The sequence below is a fragment of the Zootoca vivipara genome, chromosome 8, assembly GCF_963506605.1.
Source record: "Zootoca vivipara chromosome 8, rZooViv1.1, whole genome shotgun sequence".
Lineage (NCBI taxonomy): Eukaryota > Metazoa > Chordata > Lepidosauria > Squamata > Lacertidae > Zootoca > Zootoca vivipara.
In genome coordinates, this window is record NC_083283.1 from 76,146,121 (window position 1) to 76,173,495 (window position 27,375).

General features: G+C 45.4%; 1 protein-coding gene across 1 annotated transcript in view; it reads left to right on the plus strand.

The window, feature by feature from the left end:
* The first annotated feature begins 16,214 nt into the window (after nt 1-16,214).
* DNAH5 (dynein axonemal heavy chain 5) overlaps nt 16,215-27,375 on the plus strand; it is a 151,871-nt gene continuing 140,710 nt past the window's right edge. Inside the window, exons 1-6 of the mRNA XM_035125561.2 lie at nt 16,215-16,533; nt 20,044-20,178; nt 22,539-22,623; nt 25,117-25,274; nt 25,499-25,720; nt 26,611-26,748. Of these exons, the coding sequence (XP_034981452.2) occupies nt 16,477-16,533; nt 20,044-20,178; nt 22,539-22,623; nt 25,117-25,274; nt 25,499-25,720; nt 26,611-26,748 (795 nt within the window). The 5' untranslated portion in view covers nt 16,215-16,476. The remainder of the gene's footprint in view (nt 16,534-20,043; nt 20,179-22,538; nt 22,624-25,116; nt 25,275-25,498; nt 25,721-26,610; nt 26,749-27,375) is intronic.

The window sequence follows — 27,375 nt, forward strand, 5'->3', positions numbered from 1 at the left end:
GAACATCCATGCCTGAGCGGCCTTCCCCAGAAACATCTGAGCAGAACGGCTTTAAATTCCAAATGGTAGAAGGGTGAGGAAATGCCTCTTGAGGGCAGTGTTGGACCAGGCAGAAGAGTCTCATTCCTTCAAGATGAGCTCAGTACAAGTTGAAAAAACGAACTGATATATTTATAATTCAAAAAGGCTTGAGTAGCTATTGAGCATTGTTTCCTCTTGGCAGCTTCCACGTGGCGTTAATGTCATGCAGAATAGGGGGGGGGGGAAACCATGAAGTAAATTAGTGGTGTCAGTTTATGAGCTCCATTTCAGCGAAGCTTTCGCTTCTCCAGGCCCGTTCCTGTTTAACACGACTGCCTGCCTTGTCAAGAGACATCAGGGAAGCAACAAAGGCAGGGCCATCCCCTCGGCTCATCGATGATGGGTAGGAGTTTGTGGCATCTCCTTTAAAACAGTGCTCAAGACCTTTTACTCCTCAATTGGGCCAAGTGCAATAATCTCCAAACAGATGTCTTCCACCTGATTCTGCCTCATACCTTCAGGTACGGTAGGTAGCCGTGTCAGTCTGACACAGTCGAAATAAATAAAAACATTAAAAAATTGTCCAGTAGCACCTCAGAGACCAACTAAGTTTGTTCTGGGTATAAGGTTTCGTGTGCATGCACACTTCTTCAGATACTCTGAAGCAGAAGTCACCAGACCCTTATATTTCAAGAATATATATATATATATATATATGCCAGGCTTTTCCTTCTTCCATTATTGTGGTAGGCCTTTTCTGAATCCTTTCAGTGTGGGGTGGGGTGGGGTGGACAGACAAAGCAGGATCAGGCCAGCTGCCCCTGCATTCACTGAAGGTCAGGACAGAACCTGTGCGCAGTTCTCCTTGCACAACTAAAAACCCCTGGTACAATGTCACTTTATAAGAAGGTAAGCATAGTTGTATACAAGAAGGTTCTATTCCTTTCCTGCAATGAACACAGGAAAGGCGGCAGTGAGTGGAATCCTGCCCCCCCCCAATTGAAAGAACAGCAGAAAAGGGCTGCTATTGCCACTAAATCAGGAACTGTGGTATTGAATTGTGACATAGCTACAGATTGCTCTCCTGCTGGGATCTTCCTCCCCCTCTAGTGGTTAGTCTGCAAAGTCTCTGAAATTAAGAGTTTCCCCTGTAACACGGCTTTTTAAAAACACAAAGGCACTGTTGCCTTTCTATGTGGACCCGAGAACCAGGCTTTTAAGAGGCACAATTTAGGGATCCCCAAATGTTTGCTAGGTTGCGTGAACTTGCCTTCAGAGGCTCTGAAGCTTGCCTTGAAACACCGCTGTGTTGGATGTATCTATACCTGTTGGAACAGGAGGGCAGAGAGATGATTTTTGGAGGGAGAGGGCTTAGTTTTCCCCAGGGGGCTTGCACTGGGATTGACAGGTGCTGACAAATGCCCGATGCATCACTGCAGACTGAAAATAATAGACCTTCCCTGGACCTGAAATTGTCGACGTTGTCATTGCCATCTCCTGCAACCATTCTATCAGGCTAGAGGAGAGGGACATGGGTGGCGCTGAGTTCTAAACCACTGAGCCTCTTGGGCTTTCCAATCAGAAGGTCTGTGAATCGAATCCCCACGACAGGGTGAGCTCCCATTGCTCTGTCCCAGCTTCTGCCAACCTAGCAGTTTGAAAGCATGCCAGTACAAGTAGATAAATAGGTATCGCTATGCCGGGAAGGTAAACGGCATTTCCATGCACTCTGGTTTCCGTCACGGTGTCCCGTTGTGCCAGAAGTGGTTTAGTCCTGCCAGCCACATGACCCGGAAAGCTGTCTGTGGACAAACATCGGCTCCCTTGGCCTGAAAGCGAGATGAGTGCCACAACCCCATGGTTGCCTTTGACTGGACTTAACCATCCAAGGGTCCTTTGCCTTTTACCATCAGCATGTTGGAATACCAACTCCATTGCCTGTCTTCAATACAGTAGCTATTCCATATGTTAGAATCCTTGATCAAATGACAATGACTGTACATTATGTTGATGTGATCGAACCAATAGATAATTAGATGTCTGAGCCTGAGGTTATTGTAAGAGAGAGACGTTGGTGGTGCTGTGGACTAAACCACCAAGCCTCTTGAGCTTGCAGATCGTAAGGTCGACTGTTCGAATCTGTGTGATGGAGTGAGCTCCTGTTGCTTTATCCCAGCTCCTGCCAACCTAGCAGTTCGAAAGCACACCAGTGCAAGTAGATAAATAGGTACCGCTGTTTCGGGAAGGTAAATGGTGTTTCCATGCACTCTGGTTTCCGTCGCAGTGTTCCGTTGTGCCAGAAGCGGTTTAGTCATGCTGACCACATGACTCAGAAATTTGTCTGCGGACAAACACTGTCTCCTTCGGCCTGAAAGCGGAGATGAGCTCTGCACCCCATAGTTGAATTCGAGTAGTGTACAAAAGAGAGCCCTGGACATAAACCCACTTGCCTTCTGGGGGCCCTGCAATGCACACTCTTTAAACTTTGTAGTTAATGATGCTGCTAAGTATTGTCTGAAAGCAACTAGTTTTTTTTCCAGATTTGTTCAACAGATCTTCAAATATTTCACTGCATTGCATTGGCAGATTCTAACTTAGCCATGTATCAGATTTAGGCATAACTGCTAAGCTACAGAGTGAAACAAGATGGGAGAGTCAGACTGATGCTTTGAAACCACCGAGATATCATCTTGGTGTTATATATGATGCTTTTAGAGAGATATTTGACGATAGAAGCCTAAAAGATTGATCTGAAAATATTTCCCGAATTGAAGCTAAGGCCCTCTCTGATGCAATTTGTAAGTTCAAGTTTGTGGTGTCCTTTGTTGCATGGTACAGCATTCTTTTTTAAGTCACTATTACAAGCAAGCTACTACAAAATAAGGAAGCTGATGCAAATTCAGCTAAAGACAATTAATTGCAAGTGACCAAGAATTACCTTGTGGGTTGTAGGTACGGTGAAGGTTTTCAACAAGTTTGGATACATGCTACTGAGATTGCGAAGGAGCTAGAAAGACTACCAAACTTTTAGAAAAAGGAAAAAGAAACAGCAGTTTGCGCATTAAGCCCAAGAAGCAAGAGCACCAGATCCAAAGCAGAAATAGGTTTCTACTATGCTGTCTTAGACATGGCCATACAGTCTCCGAAAATTTTTACACATCACTTGGGAAGACAGGCGAACTAATATCAGTGTACTGGAAGGAGCAAAGATCACCAGTGTTGAAGCAATGATTCTTCAACATCAACTTCATTGGACTGGTCATGTTGTGCGGATGCCTGATGATTGTCTTCCAAAGCAACTACTCTATTCCGAACTTAAAAATGGAAAGCGTAAAGCTGGTGGTCAACAAAAGAGGTTTAAAGACTGTCTCAAGGCAAATCTTAAAAAAAAACATGTACTATAAACACTGACAACTGGGAAACACTGGCCTGCGAGTGCTCTAGTTGGAGAACAGCCTTTACCAAAGGTGTCATGGGCTTTGAAGATACTCGATATCAGGACGCAAGGGGAAATGTGCTAAGAGGAAGGCACACTTGGCAAATCCACACCATGATCAATGCCCGGAAACTATGTCCCCACTGTGGAAGGATGTGTGGATTCAGAATTGGCCTCCACAGTCACTTATGGACTCATTGTTAAAACTGTGTTTATGGAAGACATTCTTACTCGGCTACGAGTGATTGCAAAAAAGAGAGACAATCTGTTGAAGAGAGATTCCAACAGCTACAACAACATATTTCCCTATTTGGCTTCCTGTATGATGTATACAGTATCAACAACAACAAAAATCGACTAAAGGTATAATTTGGAAAAATCCTTGATGCACAAGTGAAACAAATCTAGTGATGCTGAAGATCTTTGCTGTGAACTTATAGCAATAGTTTTAAGATTTCCAAGGTCTATGCCACCACAAGGAGTACTTCTCCTCATACTACAACAAAAACTCATGGACAATGTGCCTCGTGTTTCTGTTGCTCTAAAGATCCTTCTCCCACTTCCATCATCAGTGGCAAGCCGTGAACACAGTTTCTCAAAGCTCAAAAACTTACATACGGTCCACAATGTTTGTCATGGAGGCTAGTTGGCTTGGAAACTTTATTAATTGAACATGCCCAAGCAACAGTGCTTGAACTGAAGGAATTGCAAAGGAAAAGGCACACAAAGGGAGATTCTGATGTGCCTGAAATTAAAACTTTTAAGAAACCTAAATTTTAACACCACTGTTCACAAGGCTATTCAAAACAATTGGTGCACGGAAACATTTTCAGTCAAACATTGTTGCATTACTTATTCTTGCAATTTAAATGCAGCGGTCTCAAGTTTTGTGCTTTTCATTTTCCCCCACAAGACATCTATTTTTGAAAACTGAAATTAGCAAATGTTGGTGTGTTTTTATGTGCGTGGTGTGTGCAAGTAGTTAGCTTTGTCCTGGGCACAAAATAGCCTGGCACTGAAGACATGTAGAATGTTTACGTGTGTCTGGTTTTGGGCTTATTAGAATAATAGAATTGTACAGATTGAAGGACCACAAGGGTTGTTATCTAGTCCAAACCCCTGCAAATGCCGGAATCTTTTTGTCCAACGTGGGGCTCGAACCCACAATTATGAGATTAAGAGTCTCATGCTTTACTGACAATTGTTGATCTTCTTATAAAAAAGGCTTTAAATTGTTGTTTTAAACTTTTTTTAAAATTAACGATTTTATTTTATCCCTTTTATATTAAACACATTTATTATGGCATAATATTTTAATAATAATAAATAATACGATAGATGGCTGCTATATATTTATTATGGCATAATATATCATCAGATGTAAGGTCCTCCTTAGCTGGACTATCACACACCGCCACCTGATGCATAGCTTTGCCACTTGACAGGTTGATAGAGAGTGGAGAGATCTACCCTGGGGCAGTTAGATATCAGTCATAGGACCTGAAAATGTGTCTGCACAGGAATCCTGGTGTCAGTGGTGTGCGTTTGTGTGTTCATTCTTCAGCAAATCAACGCGGACCCTCCTCCTGCTAAAATGAAAAAAAATTAGGAGAGAAGGATTAAATTGCAGAGGCTTCTAATCTTCTTTTTCAATGCTGCTTTCTGTTTTGTCTGGTGACAGCGCTTTGAAGAATCTTGCATGTTATGATTACGCAAGTCCCCTGTCTCTTTCTTCCTACTCTGTGGCTACTTCTGGGAAGAGTGAAGAACCCAGCGAAGTGTGCATTGATTTAAAAAATGAAAGAGTGAAATACACGCTTTTGATCCCAACTAATCAATGAAAAGTTTGACTTGGCTGGATTGTATTTCCAGTTCGAGTAAATGGAGAGCTGGGGGGAGGGGGTGTCATTTTCGAAGCCTCCACCTGCAGCTTCCTAAGGGTCGGTCAGGACTTTGAAATCTCATTGCCGTTGCTAAGCAGATTTGTAATAAAGGGGGGGAGCGCTGTAGTGGTGGCCAGCAGCAGCATGAAAATGTTGCATGCGCATAGCTGGAATTCTTTCAAGTCTGTGGACGAAGCAATGGATGCGCTTGGTATAAGTTGACAGAACTTGCAGACTTCACAATATAGAATAAGAGAACAAGAAGAACATACATTTGAAGGAGATTGGACGACGTTTCTTGAATATATGGGAAATAATTGTGCACAGCTGAAAACGCTGGCAGCATTAAGATAAATTCAACAGTGTAAATAAGTTTTGATAGATGCAATAATGGAATACTGAATGGCATAGTTTTTTGTAAAATATGCAGGGATTTATGTGAAATGAACCATGGAAAGAGGAAAGGGGAAGTTCTTGAGAGCTTAAGGATGTAAAATGAGGATTTGAAATAGTGAAAAAACAGAAAGTTTAATAAAAATTATATATATATAAAAAACACAAACACATGGATGCACTTGATAGAACAGGCCATTTTCCTGGCTGTGTAGATTCTCCAGCAACCTGGTGGGGAGAGAAAACGCTCAGAGGCAGGCAAAGGAACAATAAGAAATAGAGAAAGGTTGCATGTTTTTGTTGGGTGTGTGTGTGTGTGTGTGTGCAAGCAGCATTTCAAAAAGAAGGTTGCACTTGACAGACAGGCCTTTTTGAGGATTCACTAGGAATGTTTCGGGAAGGGACAGCTCAGAGGCAGGCCAAGAAAAGCGGGTTGGGGGGGGAGAAGCAAGAAAAAGCAACAGCAGCAGGAGCAGCAGCCTCGCAAAGTGTCTGAGGATTCAGGCTCACCATGGAAACAGCAGCGGCAGCAAACAGGCCCGGGTAGCTGGCGCTTCAGCCAAGTGGGCAGCAGCAGCAGGAGGCGCTTTGCTCCGAGGCCGGCGATGGAGAAAGGGGAAGGGGGTCACCAAGCCTCGGCTGCCGCTCTCGCGAGCAAGTTGGGCTCCCAAGCGCAGCATCCCAGACCGACTCAGCCCATCGCGCCGATGGAGAACATCAAAGAGATGCAGGTGAGAATCTTCGCGCTGGCCCTTCCTTGCTCTCCGGGATGCTTTTGCTGCGCGAAGGAGATCCTTCCACGGGGGACCCTGGAGACGCAGAGGCGGGGAAGCTGCTTCTGCACCCGGATCTCCTAGCGGAGTTTGTTCCGGGGTCTTTAACAAAGCATGAAAAAAGAGGGGATATCTGGGGGGTACAGCTTCCTGCTCCCGGGTGGCAATCTGTAGCTGTGGACGTGTAGGGTAGGGATTTCTTCTTGTTATTAAAACTGGGAAAGAGGTTTTTTGTTTTTTGTTTTTTAATTTTTGCAGCTGCTTGACATGCCAGGGCGCGAGAAGCTGCACCCGCAGAAACTCCTTCTCCGCATAACTCTTCGGAGTTGGTGCTGTTTCCTGCGCGAGAACAAACTTTCCCTTGCTGTGAAATGTATTCACAACGAAGGAGGTGGGGGGCGGGAGGGAGCTTGGAAAACAACATGCAAAGAAAGAAATGGGCATTTGAGAAGAAGGTTGAAGAATGTTGACTGCCTAAGTTCGGGCAATGTCAGCTGGGAAAGAGCCCCATGTGCCTTATTGCACACAATCTGCCCAGAAACGTGTGAAGAGAGGCACTTACCTGTTTTGAGGGCAAGTGCACCTTGAAATTTGGTCACTCTCTTTCTCTAAGGGTTACAGGTAGGTAGTCCTGTTGGTCTGAGTCGAAGCAAAATAAAAAAATTCCTTCAGTAGCACCTTAAAGACCAACTAAGTTTTTATTTTGGTATGAGCTTTCGTGTGCATGCACACTTCTGTTTCAGTGTATCTGACGAAGTGTGCATGCACACGAAAGCTCATACCAAAATAAAAACTTAGTTGGTCTTTAAGGTGCTACTGAAGGAATTTTTTTATTTCTCTAAGGGTGTTTAACTCTGCTGTGCGTCATATCTTTCTCAATTGCTTTTAGAAACTTTGAGGAGTTTAGAGTATTTATTTCTGTATCTAACCCTTCTTCTAGCTTAGGGTTTCCCAAACTTGGGTCTCCAGCTGTTTTTGGACATCGTCCCTGACCACTGGTCATGCTAGCTAGAGATTATGAGAGTTATAGTCCAAAAAAAGGAGCTGGCGACCCGAGTTTGGGAAACCATGCTAGCTCAACCATGCTGGCTCTCTCCCTCCACCCCACTTTTTAATTTTAATTTTTAAGTGTTACAATAATCCTTTGAGTTAGGTCAAGATGAGAATGAGTGAGTGACTAGATCAGGCATCCCCAAACTTCGGCCCTCCAGATGTTTTGGACTACAATTCCCATCTTCCCTGACCACTGGTCCTGTTAGCTAGGGATCATGGGAGTTGTAGGCCAAAACATCTGGAGGACCGCAGTTTGGGGATGCCTGGACTAGATCAAGGGCCCCAGGTTTCCTCAAAACCACCAAGTATTTTGTGGAAGGGATTGAAGCCCATTCCAGAAGTTTAGATTTGTGCAGCTAACAGTTATGGAATAAAGTGCTTTGTTGCCCTAGTGCAAGTTAAAACCAGAACCACACACACAACGTGGACTTTTTGCAGTTAGGAAAGTAACAGGGAAATGCCCTGAAAAGTGTGGAATGAACATTATTTGTGGAAAGATGTGTAAACACCCTGCAATTTAAACAGGATGAATGCAGATTGTTATATAATTACTCCACAAACAAAATGAATGCTCAGTAAAGACCAGATGTAGTCTAACCACTGCATAAGCTTGGTGCAAACAAATCAGGATTAATGCTCAGCAAGTTGGTCATCTGAAGGAACCCCCATTGATTGCTGCTGTGGCTCAATGGTAAGGCAACTGTTTTGTGGTGTTTGCCTTGTGGGTTTCAAAAGGATCTCTTCTTTGCCAATTGGATTGCTCAGTTGGTCAGAGCATGAAGCCAAGGTTGCAGGTTCAATTTCCATACGGACAGCTGCATACTCCTGCATTGCAGGGGGTTGGACTAGATGATCCTCAGGGTTCCCTTCCAACTCTACAGTTCTCTGATTCTGTGACTGAAGAGGGTTTGGATCTGGCACTCTCCAACCCTGTTCCAATAACCTGACCACTCTACTGGCTCTAATTTTTAAACAGTGCTTGGTTTTTTAAATGAGAGACGCTATCTCTTAAACTTGCTTGCAAATAATACTTTGGGATTTGAAAGCCCCCTCCCACAAATCCATTTGACAGAGGTTGTCTGTGGTTACTTAAAAGCAGAAGAAGAACCTGCTGGATCAGGTCAATAGTCCAGCATCCTGTTCTCACATGGGCCAACCAGATGTCTATAGCTGAGCTGTCTACTATCCCTAGTACATCATTCTGGATATTGGGACTGAGCTGGTGGTTTCCAATCTCCTTTGCTAATTTTCTGACTAGCAACCCTTTTCTGCCAAGGGGACTGCTAGATGTTGCCAAATACCTCTGAATATGTGTGCACATTATTTACTTTCGAGAGCAGCTTCTTGCTCATTTAAGAGCCCACTTCCTTTGGCCCTGACCCAGCTATTGTAAGGACGATATAATTTGGATGCAGACTGCTCTGGCTAAAAGGGATCAAGCTGACACAATAGTTAGATGCTGAATCCAGAGTTTCTGGGATGCTTCTAATGTTAAAAGATGGGGAACTGTGGCATGCATTCTCCCTCTCTCTCTCTCTCTCTCTCTCTCTCTCTCTCTCTCTCTCTCTCTCTCTCTCTCTCTCCCCCCCACACACACACACACACACATGCTTATGTGCCAGGAATATGAAAATATGTGAAAAGGGGATGCCACTCTTGTGTGGCAGCTGGAGTGTTGGATTCTTGGCGATGAAACTCGCTGGGTGCAAAGCCAGCTTGTATCCGTTAACCCAAGCTATCGGAGGAAATTATTGCCAAGTTCCCTGGAAGAAAGGCCGGCAGGTTAACAAGTCTGGTTTATAGTTGACAAAGCAAAATGACCTTTGAGCCTCGGGCTTCTCTTGCACTGTTTATGCAAAGATTCAGCTACCTGTAATGTGAACAGGCCCGTCTTACCCATTGAAGCTAGTGGCGCAGGGAGCTAAGTTCTGGAGGGTGCCAGGCGAACACCGAACAAGCGTGCTGAGTGAGCGAGGGTGCATGCGCCGCTCCTGCTGAGAATCGGCTTGGTTTTTTCCCCTCTTTAGCCTGCAGGTGCCGAATTCTGCAGGGCGCCAGAAGGCTAAAAGGGAAAAAACCGAGCCGACGCTTTGGGGGAGCGCCGCACCCTCGCTCGCTCGGTGCAGGCCCGCTCACTTGGTGTGCTGCCTGCTGTGGCCACCGCGGCATGAAGCGGCGAGCTGAGCCAGGAGGCGCCGCGTCCAGTCTCTGCCTCTTCCCCGCTGGAGGAGCAGCCCTCCAGCCGCTGCCTACCTCCTCCAGTCCTAAAAAAAGGTCAACTCTGGGAAAGGGGCACCGGAGGGATCTTTGCACCATGGCGGTGGATATGCATGATCTTATCTGAATTGCAAAAGATGCCCAGGGGTCTCTCACAGGGGAGTGATTCCATGGTGGTCAAAAGGTACCTGAAGTGTGTGCAGAAGCGGCACCTATAGATGCGGACTTTTCAGGGTACGTATGGACCCCCGGAACAAATTAAATTCGTATCGGGAGGCTCCACTGTATTTTCTTTCTTCCCTGAGCAAGTTCTACTGCACATAACGAGTGAGCCCAGAAATAGTCTCCCAAGAAATCCAACTCTCTCTCCCCCCCAGTTTGTTGAGCGCTTCTTCATACAAGACCACCTGCCCCCTTAAATTTAGTTGCATCTGGCAATGTGACCATGAAACTCTAGTTGTCGACAGCCTCTAATTAAAAGCCACCCTTGTTAGCTAATGTTGGTCAATTGCTCATAAGAACAGAAAGCAGAGTGCAAATCAATTTCATTATCAGGTCTGCCGATGGCAACCTGCAATTTGCACTACCATAAACCAGGGTGCACATATTATTATCTGTTACTGGCATTCACTTTCATGTCACTGAGGTCAGTTGAGCTCTGAAGTTCCCCTGGCTAACTGTGATCCTGTTTCATTGTGCTAGCTTCCAGCCTGTAAAAGTAAATCCTGTATTTGACCTATTCCACATTATTTCCAGGTGCCAGTGGAGAAACGCTTGTTAAATAGTGGAAGGCTGGATAGCTCAGTTTGTTAGAGCGTGGTGCTGATAACACCAAGGTCGCAGGTTCAATCCCTGTACGGGACAACTGCAGATTCCTGCATTGCGGGGGTTGGACTAGATGATCCACAGGGTCCCTTCCAACTCTACAATTCTATGAAATATAGGGTCACTGGTATAAGTAGGAGTGGAATGGGGAGGACCTCTTGCATATACTATTGCTCTTGTGGCTTCACTTTTTCCCTCCTTGAAACTGCACTTCTTTTTAAAATATGGGAGCTTTTAATTTCTGGGAAAGCTCAGATCAGCACCAGTATAAACCACAGACAAAATGGTGATGAATCTGTGCCTGGGCTCAGCCCAGAAAATGATCTGCAGTCTCATGGCTGATCCTTGGAACATATGAAATAATTAATGATACAGTTGTTCTGTATCAGTTGCATTGGTTGCCTGACTGCTTGTGAGCTCAATTTAAAAGGCCAACGTTGGCCTTTTAAAGCCCCATATAGTTTGCAAGGAGCTTGTTTGAAGTGCTGCTTGCCTCCATGTGAACCTGCCTGGGGCTTGTGATTCGCTACAGAGGGCCTACTTGCAAGCCACCAGCAGGCACAATTAGATCGGCAGGCACGAGAGACAGGGCCTTTTCAGTGGTGGCGCCATAGATGTGGATCTGCCAACCATAGAATCATAGAGTTGGAGGGAGGCAGATTTGTCTCCCTGTTTTCTTTTAGGTGGGGCTTCCAGACCCCTGAAGTGTCCCTATTTTCCAGGGACAGTTCCAAATTTACAGAAGCCATCCTGGTTTATGATTTTATCCCAGAATGTCTCGCTTTTTCTTAGGACGTCCCTATCTTCATTGGAGAGATGTTGGAGGGTATGGTAGGTGTACTGGTGCTGATTGCTTCCCCACGAGTAAAGCGCTCCAAACTCTGTAGCTGGTTTGATACAGAGGATCAAAATGCATGACTGCTCTATTCCGAATCAGAATCCGGAAGCGCTGCCCGTCGCGACTTTCGCCAACAGAACACCCTTGGCATCCTGAATCTCCTCCTCTCTTTGCACCTCCCCCCCCACTGTTGGGGTGATGAGGCTGGTGGAGAACCCTCCCCACCAGAACTGCCCAGCTGGGGAGCCGGTGCTGTCCCTTCTGGCACCTCCCCCTCCTGAGCGCTCTGGTCCGACCCTCCAAACCTTCCCTCTGGGAACCTTGCCCTCTCAGCATCCTCAAGGCTCTGCACCGCTTCCTGAGGGTCAGCACCACCTTCCATGGACTGCTCCGAAGTGCTGACATCCAGGGCTCCATCTGCATTGGAGAGCCCCTGTCCCCACTTCCTGGACTCTCCGCTGACCCCTGGTGGTCCCCTGACAGTAGGATGTCCATATTTTCATTGGAGAAATGTTGGATGGTGTGGAATAGGATTTTTCTATTTTCATCGGAGTAGCCCAGCATTGCCTGAGCTCTGCAAGTGCAGCTTTCTCCCGATTGAAGTACGGAGTGTTTGAGGACCGGGACATTCACAGGGAAACCAGGATGCTTGTTTACAAAGCTATTGTACTACCAACCTTACTACCGTATATGCTTGTGAAACATGGACTTATGAACGCCATCTCTAACTCCTCAAAAGATTCCATCAAGGGTGTCTCTGAAAATTTTTACACATCGGTTGGGAAGACAGGCGAATTAATGCCAGTGTATTGGAAGAACCAAGGATCCCCATTGTCAAAGAGATGATTCTTCAACATCAGCTTCGTTGGACTGGTCATGTTGTGCGGTTGCCTGATTATCATCTTCCAAAGCAACTGCTCTATTCCAAACTTAAAAATGGAAAGCATAATGCTGGAGGTCAACAAAAGAGGTTTAAAGACTCTCTCAAGGCAAATCTAAAAAAAATGGAGCATAAACACTGACAACTCGGAAACACTGGCCTGCGAGCGCTCCAATTGGAGAACAGCCTTTACCAAAGGTGTCATGGGCTTTGAAGATGCTCGAACTCAGGACGAAAGGGAGAAACGTGCTAAGAGGAAGGCACGCTTGGCAAACCCTCAGCTTGATCAACTCCTGCCCAGAAACTGATGTCCCCACTGTGGAAGGACATGTGGATCCAGAACAGGGGGTAGGCAACCTAAGGCCTGTGGGCCGGATGCAGCCCTATTGCCTTCTCAATTCACGGACGGTCCAGGAATCAGTGTGTTTTTACATGAGTAGGATGTGTCCTTTTATTTAAAATGCATCTCTGGATTATTTGTGGGGCCTGCCTGGTGTTTTTACATGAGTAGAATGTGTGCTTTTATTTAAAATGCATCTCTGGGTTATTTGTGGGGCACAGGAATTTGTTAATTCCCCCCCCCCAAAAAAATATAGTCTGGCCCACCACATGGTCTGAGGGATGGTGGACCGGCCCACGGCTGAAAAAGGTTGCTGACCCCTGATCCAGAATGAATGAATGAATCTTTATTTGCCATTGGCCATAGCAATAAAACAACAATACGATATTACAAAGAATAGAAATACAAAAAAAGAGTCAATTATATAAAATTCATTTTAGGGTTTTGGATCCATATTTAGCCTCCACAGTCACTTACAGACTCACTGTTAAGACCATGTTCACGGAAGGATAATATTCCTTGGCTATGAGTGATGACCAAAGAAGAAAAAGAAGAATGGCTTTCAAGACATTTAAATTTAAATTTGCCTTTAGTTAAGGAAGGTAGGCTCCTTGAATCTTGCCCATTGTTGAAATCTCCCACAACATCCTTGCAACAACATATATAAGCTCAATTAGAGAGAGAGAAGGGGGCCACAATTTTTATTACTTGGCAAGAAAATGGCCCTCAGTTCAATTCTTCTGCTCAGAATCATATAGGAGTTGAGAGACGATGCTGAAAACCAGCAGGTCTGGTTTTAGCAGGAACATAAACTGGAGTCAAAATCAGGGAAGGATTAATAGTAGTAGAACCAGGAGATCTGGGTTCGAACCCACACTCAGCCACAAAGCTTATTAGGTGGGTGACATTGAGCCAGCCACCAATTCTTGGTCTACCTCACAGAGTTTTTGTGAGGATGAGGGGTGGGAGATAGCTCTGAGCTCCTTGGGACAAGAATGTAATGTAAAGTGTGGCTGATATCTAGATCAATTAATCAACCAGAGAGTGTGACTTGATTTCCAGTCTTAAAGAAGAAGAATCCATATGCTCTTCCAGTTATAATGAGGGAGAGTGTCACTTTTAAATTGGGCATAAATTGGGAGTTAGATGCATCTTATCTCTAGAGAAAGAGCAATGTTGTTTACACCCAGTCTGCTATTTCGATTTACCTATTCTATATGCCCAGGTGCAAAATATTCTGAATGTTTCACCACATATCTGAGTGCAATGATTTTTTCTTGTGTTGGCACAGTCTTGTTGACTTTCTTTTTTTTTTTAAACATACTTTTTATTAATTTTACAAAATACAAAAAAAACCGGTACATACATAAACACCTTTTCCACCTCCTTCCTACCCACCCACATGGGTCCTCCCCTGCCACAGAAGTATCCCATGTATGTGAACAGTCAGAGATGGTCCATTTTATGCTTGGATTTCTGTCCTCCTCCCCCTCCCCTGACCCCAAAGCCCCCCCCCCTGCCACCAGGGAGCTCCAGCAAACCAGGGCAGTACGCAGGAGGCCATCCATCCAACCATCTATTGTCATACCAAAAAAAGAGAAAAATAGAAATAGGAAAAAAGAGAAAAAAGAAAAGGCAAAAAAAAAAGGAGAAAAAAAACAATACAAAACAGAAAAATTTTCCTTACATTCATAATTGTAAAACCATATTTTGTGGGCTTCCCCTCCCCCCCCTTCCCCGGTTTTCATCCCTTTTTTATCATCTGCAACAGTTTCTTACTTTATAAAAATACACCTTTGTATCTTATACAACTTATAAATCAATTATTAACATTTTCATCTAATATTCAAATCACTGAAAAATCAAACTCCCATGTTGACTTTCATGGAAATCTTAAGCTGTAATCTTCATGTCACAAGGGAATATTAAATCATTTTCTTAAAATGCGTGTGAGTTGTTTCTTTATAGACCCAGGTGGCGCTGTGGTTAAACCACTGAGCCTAGGGTTTGCTGATCAGAAGGTCGGCGGTTCGAATCCCTGTGACGGGGTGAGCTCCCGTTGCTTGATCCCAGCTCCTGCCAACCTAGCAGTTCGAAAGCACGTCAAAATGCAAGTAGATAAATAGGAACCGCTACAGCGGGAAGGTAAACGGCGTTTCCATGTGCTGCTCTGGTTTGCCAGAAGCGGCTTTGTCATGCTGGCCACATGACCTGGAAACTATACGCCGGCTCCCTCGGCCAATAATGTGAGATGAGCGCGCAACCCCAGAGTCGGTCACGACTGGACCTAATGGTCAGGGGTCCCTTTACCTTTACCTTTACTGTTTCTTTATACTGTAGGAAGCTCAATGTAGCTTATTTTACAGTATTGGCCACTGGGGGGCACCACAGCATTGCTTTTCTGCATTTTGCAGTGCAAGAGAAATTCACCCCTTTTCAAGTGTCTTCTCATAGCCTTGTAGGTGGCATCCTGCTGGCTGTGTGTTTTAAAGCGAAAGCTGGTTTTAGCTGCAATGAGCTGTTCGTCCTGGCACAATATTATCACAGCACTGCGCAGCATGAACCCATTTAATTTCATATCCAAACTTAAGGGCTATTGGCTCTCTCTTTCCTATGTTTGCAAAGCTAGTCACTGAATACGGGAAACGTAGAATTCGTACCCCCAAAATGCATCAAGGCCATTCGCTTCTCTGACACTGATCAGTTAAGCTGGCGTGATAGCACATAACATTGATGAACATTTCAACATCTCAGGGAGGGAACAAACCTGTAAATGTTTCATGCCCATCTCCCATGAGGATAGAGAGTTGTCAGTCTGGCTGGTATTTAAACTTCACACAGTCACTAGGAATGGAAATAGCTTTGTGAGGCAGGCTGAGGTCCCAGGACGTGGGGATATTTGCATTTTGTATTTTTATGCTGTGAACCGCTTTGAGATACAAATTAACTAACTAACTAACTAACTAACTAACTAACTAACTAACTAACGGGTCAGGGAGGCATCTGGCCAGAGATGAGATGATGCAGGGTAAGCAACAGACTGAGAAACGAGAATCTGAGGGAAGAAACCATCTTGAGAAAAAGGGAAGTGGAGATAGCCCTCCCTAGAGATTCCAGGTATTGAACAAAGGACTTACTTTAGGCAAAGCAGAGGCTCTATGACTGAGCAACGCCCCTAAAAAAGAAAGACTGAACTATTCATTGATTAAAAGCAGCTATCCACCACATTTCACCATACAGTATTAGATTTCAGGGCAGTACAGATCAAGATGGCAAGAGATTGTGGTAACGATTATGGAGCTCTGAGTCAGAGATTGTGCTTCTGTTTGTGGCTGTATTAATTAAAGCCAGTGTAAGGTTTGACATCTTTTGACAGCCATTCACCTGTCTTGCCTCACAGAGCAAAAGAAAGAAAGGAAGGGGAAAGTGTTTGCCCAAGACCCATAGAACAAACAAGACCAAAGAGTGGTAAAAAGAGAGAGCACTGGAACAGGGACAGCTAAGATTGATATGCAAATTTGGTGGTGTAGTTTCAGAAGTCAACACTACCATAACAACACCACACCTACGTTGGGCTTGTCTCAGCAGCTCAAACTCCCGAGTTGTAGAGCACCGGGTGGCTTCTATGGGTGGGCCAGGCTCTGTTCACAATCTGTTTTAGCTGTGAACATTGGCCACATTCAGGAATCTAAACCAATCCGCAAAGCACCTGCCTTTGCCGGGGATCCTCATGCCCCCAAAAGTTCGACTAAGGGACTCAGAGCAACAAAGCAAATGCTGGCTTCCGATTAACTGTTAGTGAACTTTAGCTAGCAAAATGTTCAGAAGTGGGAAGAGACAACTTTGGAAACAAAGCATTGGCAGAGTTTTGAAGGTAAGAGCCAGAGACCCCTCGCTGTTTTGCGGCTGGGAATTGCATACCAACCCATTCTGGTTGTGCAATAAAAGTGGATTCGGTGCTCTTGAGCAACAAACCTACTTCCCTCCCTGAATCTTTTGCAGTAAGGAAAGTGAGGGGGAAATGTGCTGAAAAGACCAGGAGAGTAAATGGGAATGAATGCTCAATAATCAGCATTTAATGGGATGACTGATTGACATATGGGGGTGGAGAAGAATGAGTGGGTTTTCTTTTGCTTCATTGCGAATCAGTTTTGTGTTTTTTTAAAGGTGAAAATTATACTTTTAAGCTCATTTTCATTTTTAATTATTTTGCTTCCTGATCTTTAGAGGATGCTTGGATTTAGTCCTTCACTATGGATTTTCCTTGCATTTTTTTGCAGCTGATTTTTATGTGGCAATGTTTATTTTGATACTGACGAGGATGCTCTATTTAGTTAAGTTTTATAGAATGTAGAAATTCTCTCTTTTTTTTGTTTTGGTATTTGCTGTTTATTTAAAATGTTTTAACCTATGCTGTAAACTGCTTAAGAGTTTTGTTTAACCATGAGCGGTATATAAATGGTCCAAATAAAAATAATAATTGAAGAAAATACACACTAAATCAGAGCAAATGTCAATATGCAGAAAACCCAGTTGCTGTTTGTTCCAATACAGCAGTAAAGACTGGGTTTTCCTGGGGAAAAGCACAGGTCTGGATGAGCTGCAAGTGGAAGGATGGGCATGTGATTTTCTCCCGTAATTTTTCAAAAACCAGTAGCTGGGGTGGGGGACAGACATCACAAAAGGTAGGAATGGTCTTTTGAGCCTCATAGTTCTAAATCTCCCCTTCTACATCCAGAATCCAAAAGGATACCCTTCCACACCCCAAAACAACCATTTTATTGATTCAAAACAATAAAGATGATAAACGATTGCACACAGAGAGAAAGCACAGGATTGCTTAGAACTTTCTTGTTTTAATATGAGGTAAAGTGTTCCTGGAGAATAGATAAATGACTGTTTTCTTGTGTGAAGCTTCTTCTCTTTCTCTTATTTATTTTTAAAATCCTTTTCCCTTTTCAATTTGGAGAAGAGTGACAGATCATTATTAGTGCATAATTTTTATTATTATTACCTCATGAATTAAACTTCCGCCCATTATGGGCTCTGATGATTTATGCATTTTGAATGGGAAAAAATTGCCGTAGTAAAAGACCGTCGCGTCTTCTAGAAGGTCTTTAGATATGGAATGACGGCTTGTTTTCAGATATTTAACGTAGATGATGGATTGAGCTGTGTATATTGGAATCCTTATAATACCGTATCTTGTGATTCATGAGCTGATATTGGAGTGTTATTTATTGCATGATGGATTGCTTTTGTTTCAGTACCTTCGCTGGCAAGTTGCAGCCCCCCTTCCTTTCATTAGAGGAATAAGCGAAATAGGTCTATTAGCCATGGTAACTAAACATAAACCCAAAAACTACAGAGAATTTTGTTGTTTTCATGTTGCTGCTTGTGGGCTTTCTCAGGATTCCTTCCAGCCACTGAGGGGAACAGTATGTTAGTTCTTATATATGATATCCTTTCTCATGTTTTTTTTAATGCAACGACATCCCCCTGCATCACCCCAATTGGCTTTCTGAAGCTTGGACCATGACCGAAAACGATAGCCTGAGACTAGAAACTGGCACACCCCCTCCGTAATGTTTTGTTTGTGGCAGCTTGGGTAACCTGTTGCTTAGCAGCTTTGGCAGCTGCTGCTGCTATTGTCAAATGGTCGAAGGCAATTTGCTGCCAGGGTGAAATGAGATCTCTCCATCTTTCAGGTTGCTTTTATCAAATGATTGGCTTTTGTTTTCTAACCCCATGGCGAGGACGTTTTCAGGAAGCCAAATGATGCATGGCTCGTTTGGGCGACAATCAAAAGCCCTCTTATATCTCATTTTGAGAAGCAGGCGTTTTAGAATCCGTTGGAAATGAATGAAGAAATTATTCTGTCCGCTCAGCAGTCAGGAAAACAGTGCATAACCAATCCCTTCCTGTGGGTACTGTATGTGGCAAAGCCTATGTGGCCCTCCAGATGTATAGAAACGTAGGGTTGGAAGAGACCCCCAAGGGTCATTGAGTCCAACCCCCTGAAATGCAGGAATCCTGCCCACAGCTGTCCCTGGGTGGGCTCAAACCACCAACCTTCCGGTTAACAGCTGGACACACTGATTCATTACACCATGAGGTAGTTGGACTACAATTACATCACCTCTAACCATTGGCCATATTGGCTGGCGCTGATGGGATTTGCAGAGGCGGAACTAGCTGCTCGAGCACCCGGTGCGGCGCACATGCTGTGCACCCGGAGGCAGGGCTAGCTGCCTGCAGGGGCGGGGCTAGCCACCCATGGGGCGGGGCTAGCCGCTGTAGGGGTGCCGCCCACGTCGCGCATTGAGCATCCCAGGGGGCTGCCTGCTCACGGTGAGCGTCGAGCATTCCAGGGGGGTGCTGCCTGCAGTGAGTGCCCCAGGGGAGCGGCGCGGCAAAGTCACCCCCCCTCAGGGATGAAACCCATGGCGGACTGCTCCTCTTCCTCCGCCACTGGGGATTTGGAGTCCATCTGCATTCCTATCTCCCTTGACAGCTTCAGAGCCCAATTCTATACATTATGTGATGATGATGATGATGATGATGAAGCTTAATTGAGTTTATATACCGCCCTATACTTGGAGGTCTCAGGGCGGTTCACAGAAAAGATCACAACATATATAATCAGAATGAAAACAACAACCCAGTAACAAACACCCCCCCCCCAAGAAAAAAAGCCACATTTTAAAAGGGTATAGATCAACCAAAGGGCTGGTTAAAAAGGAATGTTTTTGTGTGGCGTCTAAAGGTGTATAATGAAGGTGCCCAGCAAACTTCCCTGGGGAGAGCATGTCACAGATGGGGAGCCACTGCAGAGAAGGCTCCGTTCTCATGTTGCCACTCTCTGGACCTCTCAAGGAGGTGGCACACGAAGGAGGGCCTCAGAAGATGATCTCAGGGTCCAGGTAGGTTCATATGGAAAGAGGCGGTCCTTGCAGTCCTAAGCCATTTAAGTCTTTATAGGTCAAAACTAGCACTTTGAATTGGGACCCGAAACTAATTGATAGCCAGTGCAGTCGGATCAGGATTGGTGTAATATCCTCAAACTTTCTTGCTCCGGTGAGCAACCTGGTTGTTGAATTCTGCACTAGCTGAAGTTTCCGAACCGTCTTCAGAGGCAGCCTTACATATAACGCATTTATACTTGGGGGAAAGTTCCCATTGAATGAATCCGAAGGAACTTACATATTACTGCAGCCCTATCCAGTGAACCCTGAGATTTCCCCCTCCCCCAAGAATATCACATGGAGTTTCTGGTTTATCACTGATGGGTTCAAACATCGGGAATTTTTGAGCTTCTAATGCAGGGCCTGGAAAGAAACGCTAAGTTCCCTCTGAGGTAATAATGGGAATTTTGTCCTTCTAGCAAAAGCTGAAGGAGGAAAAAGAGGCGAAGCGTGCTCACCTGGACGGCAGGCATGATTATATCCTGTCGATTGTTGCTTCCTGCGTGGATTTAGAGAAGGCTGAAGTGGAAGATGCAATCCTCGAAGGAAATCAGGTAGGCTAATGGATGTAGCTTCAGAAGGCAGAAACCTGCTGGGAGCGAAAAGGGTTTAATGCTATGTTCTTAATGCATTTAAGAACATGCAAGTTGCCATGCGCCAAATGTTCGCTCGCTTCACCATAAATGGAGCAAAATGGTTTTCGAAAAATCCCTTCAGATATTTTGTACGCCGGTTTATTGCCTCTGTTGAGGCTTTAGCATTCCTCCTCTCCTCCTGCTCAGTTCTGGGTCATCTTCCTGGAAACGGATGATCCTAGTGAGTCAGGATCACAATTTAAAATATTTATAGATCACCCCCTTCATCCTATTAGGATTCCAGGACGGCAGTTTATGGCTCAGTAGAAATCACATTGTGAGTGTGAGCATGTCACAAAGCTACAGAGCCATTTCCAAGACGGATGGCTTTCTGTAGTCAGCCGGACACCCTGGCTACCAGAGGCCAACTGAGGCTTTGTTATATTTAAGGGGAAGTTGGATTAGGAGTTTTCTGCAGAACTCTCAAAAATCCATAATTTCTAAGGTGCCAATTGAGGTTGATTGTCAAGCAAGCCCAGGTCATCCACAGGGCAGGAAGGAATGCCATTAGCTTTTTATTAACAGAAAATAACAACACAGCAGAGTCCTCCGGCTTATATTAATTTAACCGAGACATTGCTGAAACTGACCACTAGCCCTACACTTCCCCCTCTAACCTCTCATTTTGGATGAGAGATGAAGGCTGCATTGAGTTCGGTGGGCTCTCCCTGTGGGCCTGTCTGGTAGGAGAGCCAGCAGGACTGGGACTGCCCTGCTGTTGTGTAGCAAGGGCAACCTCTGACTGCTCTCTGCCTGAGTCTGCACTCACACTGTGACTTTCAGCCTCTAATCCTGTCCTGGAAGGCCCTCCTCCTGATGCCCTTTGATTGCACAAACCCTCTGCTTCTAGCACATCCCAGCTCATCCCTCTCCCAGACTGCTCCACCACCATGATCTGGTCACCATCTTGGGCAGGTGGCTCCTACCACTCTTCCTCATCCAGCCAGTCCCTGACATCCTATCAACCAGTGACCTGAGTAGCTCAGTGATGCTCTTACCATACCTGCCAAGTTGCTGTCGGAGAAATAAGGGACCGGGCCGGAAGTAGCAGACCGGAAGTAGCGCTGCCGCCATTTTGGAGCTGGGCGGAGCATGCTCAGAAGTGACTTTTGATGCTGCTTTGCCCAGTTTCAAAATGGCCGCCGTGCCAGAATAATCCGGAAAAAACAAAAAAATCCGTTTTTTCAGCTAGGAACAGCTGGAAAAACGGGGATTTCCCGGGGAATACGGGAGACTTGGCAGCTATGGCTCTTACCCAAGGGTGAGTGGGAAGCCTGGGGTTCAAAACGGTCCCAAACCCTTGTGGGCAAGACCTTTTAAGGTCTTCTTCTCCTTGTGAGATCCTGTGGTGCGATCCCTTCCCATAAGAGCACACAAGAGCACAGGGAAGGGCAACTCGGACCTCCCCAATGATTTCCTGGTCACACACCATTGGGCAATGGTGACCTGTGTGCCTGAAATGAGCTTAAAACTTCAGCAGACTCAACTACATTATCAGGGCTTGTCCACACAGGGGCGGAGGAAGGGGGGGTGCAGTGGGGGCGTTTCGCTCCGGGTATCACCATTGAGGGGGGTGACAAAATTCCGGGCGGCAGTCACTGCAGGGCTAAGTCGCGCACGAGCCACATGTCTCTCCTGGGAGTGATGCGGGTGACTAGGGCGCCCGCGGGCTCCGCGCTGCCCCAAACAGTCCGCCCGCCACCTGCCTCTCAACTGTAGGGTGGCTGAGTGGGAGGAGCCAGGCAGACTCCTCGGAGGTCCCACAGAGTGTCCTGCCCCAGCTCACCCCACCCCATGGGTGGCTGGCCCCATCACTGGGCGTAGGGCATGTGCGCCACCCCGGGCGCCTGATCAGCTTGCTCCACCACTGTGGCCACACTAACCTTTGCTCTGCTCTTTTTCACCCCGTAGCTTTCCCTGTGAAAACCCACTCTTTAAAGCTCAATCGGAGGAAATGGCAATTTGTGGGAAACATAAAATATTTGCTCCGATGGAGCACTAAAGAGTAGGTTTTTGCAGAGAAAGCTCTGGTGCAAATAAAATAAAATGCTTGGGCACAGAGCTTTTAAGCACAGACCCATGCCTGGAAAGAGCAGATAGGCCCCCAAGGTGTTGAAAGCACATGCAGGTTGTTGAAAGACCTGATTTCTATACACTCTGCGAGTGCATGCAAATATTCTGGCACATGGACATGTTTAGCTCTTGGCTGCTTCTCGTAGCAAGGCACTGATATACATTCAACTTTGAATTGTTGACTACCAATGATGAACTTTTAACAGATAGAGCGTATTGATAAATTCTTCATTGCTGGTGGCTTTCGTCACGTCATGTTCTACTATCAAGAGATGGAATCATCGGAAACAGGTAGGAAAAGTATTGCCCATAGAATTTTGCGAGAACATCCTTAGGAGTCAAAGATACAACCCACCAGCTCTTTACACACACAGGATGTGCTCTTTAAAGGTTTTTATTTATTTATTTATTTATTTGAAATCATTTTTATTTGATTTTACAAATATAAATTTATAACAATCCAAATGCATATCCATATATAGAGATTGATCTGAACCTTGAGACTTCCCCCCATCTCCTTCATGGGTCCTTTTGTCAACATTTACAACTGCAATATTATTCCATAATCTATATTATGTATCCATCCATATTATCCACAGTACAGTGGTGCCTCGCTTAACGAATGCCCTGCTTAACGAAATTTCCGCTTAACGAAAGTTTTTTTCTAGCGGAGGTTGCCTCGCTAGACGAATTTGTTTTACGAAAAATTCATCTAGCGATTCACGGTTTCCCATAGGAATGCATTGAAATTCAATTAATGCATTCCTATGGGCCAAAAAAAATTCAATGCATTCCTATGGGATTCGCTAGACGAATTTTTCATTATAAGAAAAGACCCGTGGAACGAATTAAATTCGTCTAGCGAGGCACCACTGTATTTGTTACATTACAAGTGGGATTAAAACCCGGTAATGTGGGATTAAAATCCTGCTAACTGTTTACAGTGGTCTCTTGAATAAATTATAAAATTTTCCCATTCTTTAAATTTTTTTGTCCTCTTGGTTCCTGAGCTTTCCAGTCAACTTTGCCATTTTGGCATAGTCCACCAGCTTGGTTTGCCATTCCTCTCTGGTAGGGACTAAAGGGTTCTTTCAAACCCCTTTCAAATCCCTGCCCCATGGACTTTGGCTGCCCCCCTCATAGCTCACATCCACACATTTAGAGCACTCTTGCACCACTCTGAGACTTCACTGGAAGAATCCTGTGAACTGTAGTTTGTTAACGGTTCTGACCCTCCCCCGACCTAAAATTCCCAGCATCCTCAACAAACTACCGTTCCCAGGATTCTCCATGACTTTTAAAGTGGTAAAAGAACGCTTTAAAAGTATGGTACGGATATGAAAATAGTATTGAAGACATTATACAGCAACGGGAGGCTCATCTGCACCTCCCACAGAGCATGCCAGTTGTCTTCTTCTTCTTCCCAGGGGCTGAAACGTGTAGGTTTTCCCCACACCTGTTCTGTTTGCCACATGCATAGGTAGAGATGGATAGTCTCCATTGGATGCCTGGGTTACAGAATCACAGAATTGCAGAGTTGAAACACAAGGCTCATCTAGTCCAACCCCCTGCAATGCAAGAATCTTCAGCCCAATGTTGGGCTCAAACCCATGACCCTGATATTACAATGTTTCATGCTCTGCTGACTGAGCTATCCACAGGGTTGCATAGTTAGTTGTAAAAAAATAAAAATAAAAATAACCTGAACACGGTATTGTTGACATGCCTATGCCAAACCCCCCAAATTTTCAGTGCAGATGTCAGAAAGGAAGCAGGCTTCTGTGTGCTTTAGATGGCTGCAAGTTCATGATAAAATCTTGTGTGTGATTTTAAGCAACATGTTCCAGCATGCATTTTAGTCAGTGGGTGGCTCTAGCATCAAGTGATAACCTGCATGCTTGAATGCCCTATCAAGGATCAAACACAACAGAGAGAAGATTCTTTGAATCAACTTGCATAACGTGCAAAGTGGTTCACACGCTCAGTTGTGACTTATCAAATGTTGTGTAATTGGGCACTGTATACCTGTTTGTGTGAAGAAACCCTAACTGGATACCTTAGCGAGACCCTTTGTTAATAGCCCTTTCCCCCAAAAGGTTGGCCTTTGCATAATAATAATAATAATAATTTATTTATACCCCCCCCAACTGATTTGGTTTCCCACTCTGGGCAGCTCCCAACAGAATAATAAAAAATAAAATAAAATAAAATATTAATAATAATAATAATAATAATAATAATATGATAAAACATCAAACATTAAAAACTTCCCTAAACAGGGCGGCCTTCAGATGTCTAAAAGTCAAATAATTGTTTATTTCCTTGACATCTGGTGGGAGAGCGTGTCACAGGGCGGGCGCCACTATTGAGAAGGCCCTCTGCCTCGTTCCCTGTAACCTCACTTCTCACAGTGATGGAACCACCAGAAGGCCCTCAGAGCTGGACCTCATTCTCAGCTGAATGATGGGGTTGGAGATGCTTCTTCAGGTATACTGGGCCGAGACCGTTTAGGGTTTTAAAGGTCAGCACCAGCACTTTGAACTGTGCTAGGAAACGTACTGGGAGCCAGTGTAGGTCTTTCAGGACCACTGTGATATGGTCTCGGTGGCCACTCCCAGTCACCAGTCTGGCTGCCGCATTCTCCATTAGTTGTAGTTTCTGGGTCACCTACAAAGGTAGCCCCATGTACAGCACATTGCAGTAGTCCAAGCGGGAGATAACCAGAGCATAGTGTTCAGTTGGCTGCACTGATACTGCCCCCCTCCCCTTCTTGAAATGTTCCAGGACATGGAGGCTCTACGGCAGCTATCCCTCAGTCGGCTAAAAGCAAAAGGCCTAAATTATTTGTGACGGAAGGCAAGGATGTTGCTTTAACTGGCATATGCGTTTTCTTCATCAGAACTAACCCATCCAAACCAATCACTGTGGAAAATATTAATCGTGTGAGTATATCCCGCTTTTTAGTCACATTAATGAGCACTTATAGGGGAGCTGCTCTGTGTTCATCTTGAGTTTGATTTGCACTTTGCCATTTATCAAGCAAAACAGACTGGGATAGATTGCATGCTTGATCTCCTCATTCAAGGCTCCAGTCCTCAGTGTTCTTTTCAGTAGTATGATAAGCCCCAAGCTAACAATGGGATGCGTTGTTTTGTTTTGTTGCCAGGAAGTGGCTTTCAATATGATGGATACAACTCACGGGGGTTTGCTGAACAGTGTACAGCAGTTGCTGTCTGATATCTTCATCCCAGCTCTGAAGACAATGAACTACGGCTGGGGAGAGTCGAGTGGACCACAGAAAGGGGCTAACATCAAGCAGGACTTCATTGCTTCTCTAGAGGGATTTGTTAGTGTCCTTTCGGGGGCTCAGCAGAGCCTGATGGAGAAGGTAGACTTTCTTGGTTTTGTATTAGAAGAATATTAGCTGAGCAAGGTGCATATGTGTTTAAAACAGGACATACTTGTATGCACCAATGGCATTGTACTCTTTGAGTAATGGACAAGCTTCCAAGGTTTCTTGAGTGTCAATTCCCAGCATTTACTGGGAGCATCATTTGAAAATTATATGCTAAGAATGTTAGAACAGCCCTGTGGCATCAGACTAAAGGCCTGTCTGGTCCAGCATCCTGTTTCTGCAGTGGCCAACTAGATACCTCAGGGAAGCTCATAAGCAGGTCATGTGGGCAATGGCCCATTGTTATTCTGCAGCAGAGGTATGCTGCTAATGCAGTTTATTCAGCAGGTGGCTCTGCGGTCTAAACCGCTGAGCCTCTTGGGCTTGCCGATCAGAAGGTCGGCGGTTCGATTCCCTGCGACGGAATGAGCTCCCATTGCTCTGTCCCAGCTTCTGCCAACCTAGCAGTTCGAAAGCACACCAGCTCAAGTAGATAAATAGGTACCTCTGCAGCGGGGAAGGTAAACAGCATTTCCGTGCGCTCTGGCACTTGTCATAGTGTCCTGTTGTGCCAGAAGCAGTTTAGTCATGCTGGCCGCATGACCCGGAAAGCTGTCTGTGGACAAACACTGGCTCCCTCAGTCTGAAAGCGAGATGAGCGCCACAACCCCATAGTTGTCTTTGACTGTCCAGGGGTCCTTTACCTTTACCTTACCTTATTCAGCTGAAGTCTAGAGCAGGGCAGGGTGAAGTTCAAAGTGAGTGGGTCCTACGTTTTGCAGAGACAATAGCCTTGAGGTTAATCTGTGCACAGCCACAATTCCTTGGGTGAATGGGTTACTGAACGTATACATGGAACAATAACGGGTTAAAATATTGCTTAGGTGAATCTGAAGAAGTGTGAAACCTATGATCTGAAAACCCTCAAGGGACCTGCAGACTACCTGGTGGCATCGAATAGTACGGAGACTCTGGAACGGATAGAGGCCTGCATGAAAGTGTGGATTAAGCAAATTGAACAGGTGATGATTCGATGAATTGTAGAATCATACAACTGGATTAAGCAAATTGAACAGGTGATGATTCGATGAATTGTAGAATCATACCGTGTTTCTCATATTTTAAGACGTGCCTATAAAATAAGCCATGGCACGATTTTCTGGAGGCAATAAAATATAAGGCATCCCCCCCAAAATAAGACATGCTGGGGTACCGTAGTGTTAGTGGTGGGAGCAGGCCTGCATGGCGCTTCTGCAGCGCGCACCTCGCCAAGCGCTGCTGTCTCTCCTGGGTCCCGCTCAGTCGGGACTCCGCGCAGTGCACGCTGCTGTCTTTGCCGGGTCCCGCTGAGTCGGGGCTCGGCGCAGCGCGCGCTGCTGTCTTTGCTGGGTCCAGCGGGAGGCCCCGCCATCCCCACGCGGCGCAGCGTCCCTGCGGGTGCTGCCTCAGGAGCAGTGAAGCCACAGCGACCCTCCCGCCCTGCAGGCACCCCGACGCTCCCAGCGCAGCCATGGCGCGGCGACCCGGAACTGGTCCCGCAAGCGCTTCCGGGTCGCCGCGCCTCGGGTTTCTAAGGAAACGCAACCCGGAAGCGGAGTTTGACCAATCCGCTCTAGGCTCCGATGGGGCAGCAGCCTCTATGCTTGTGC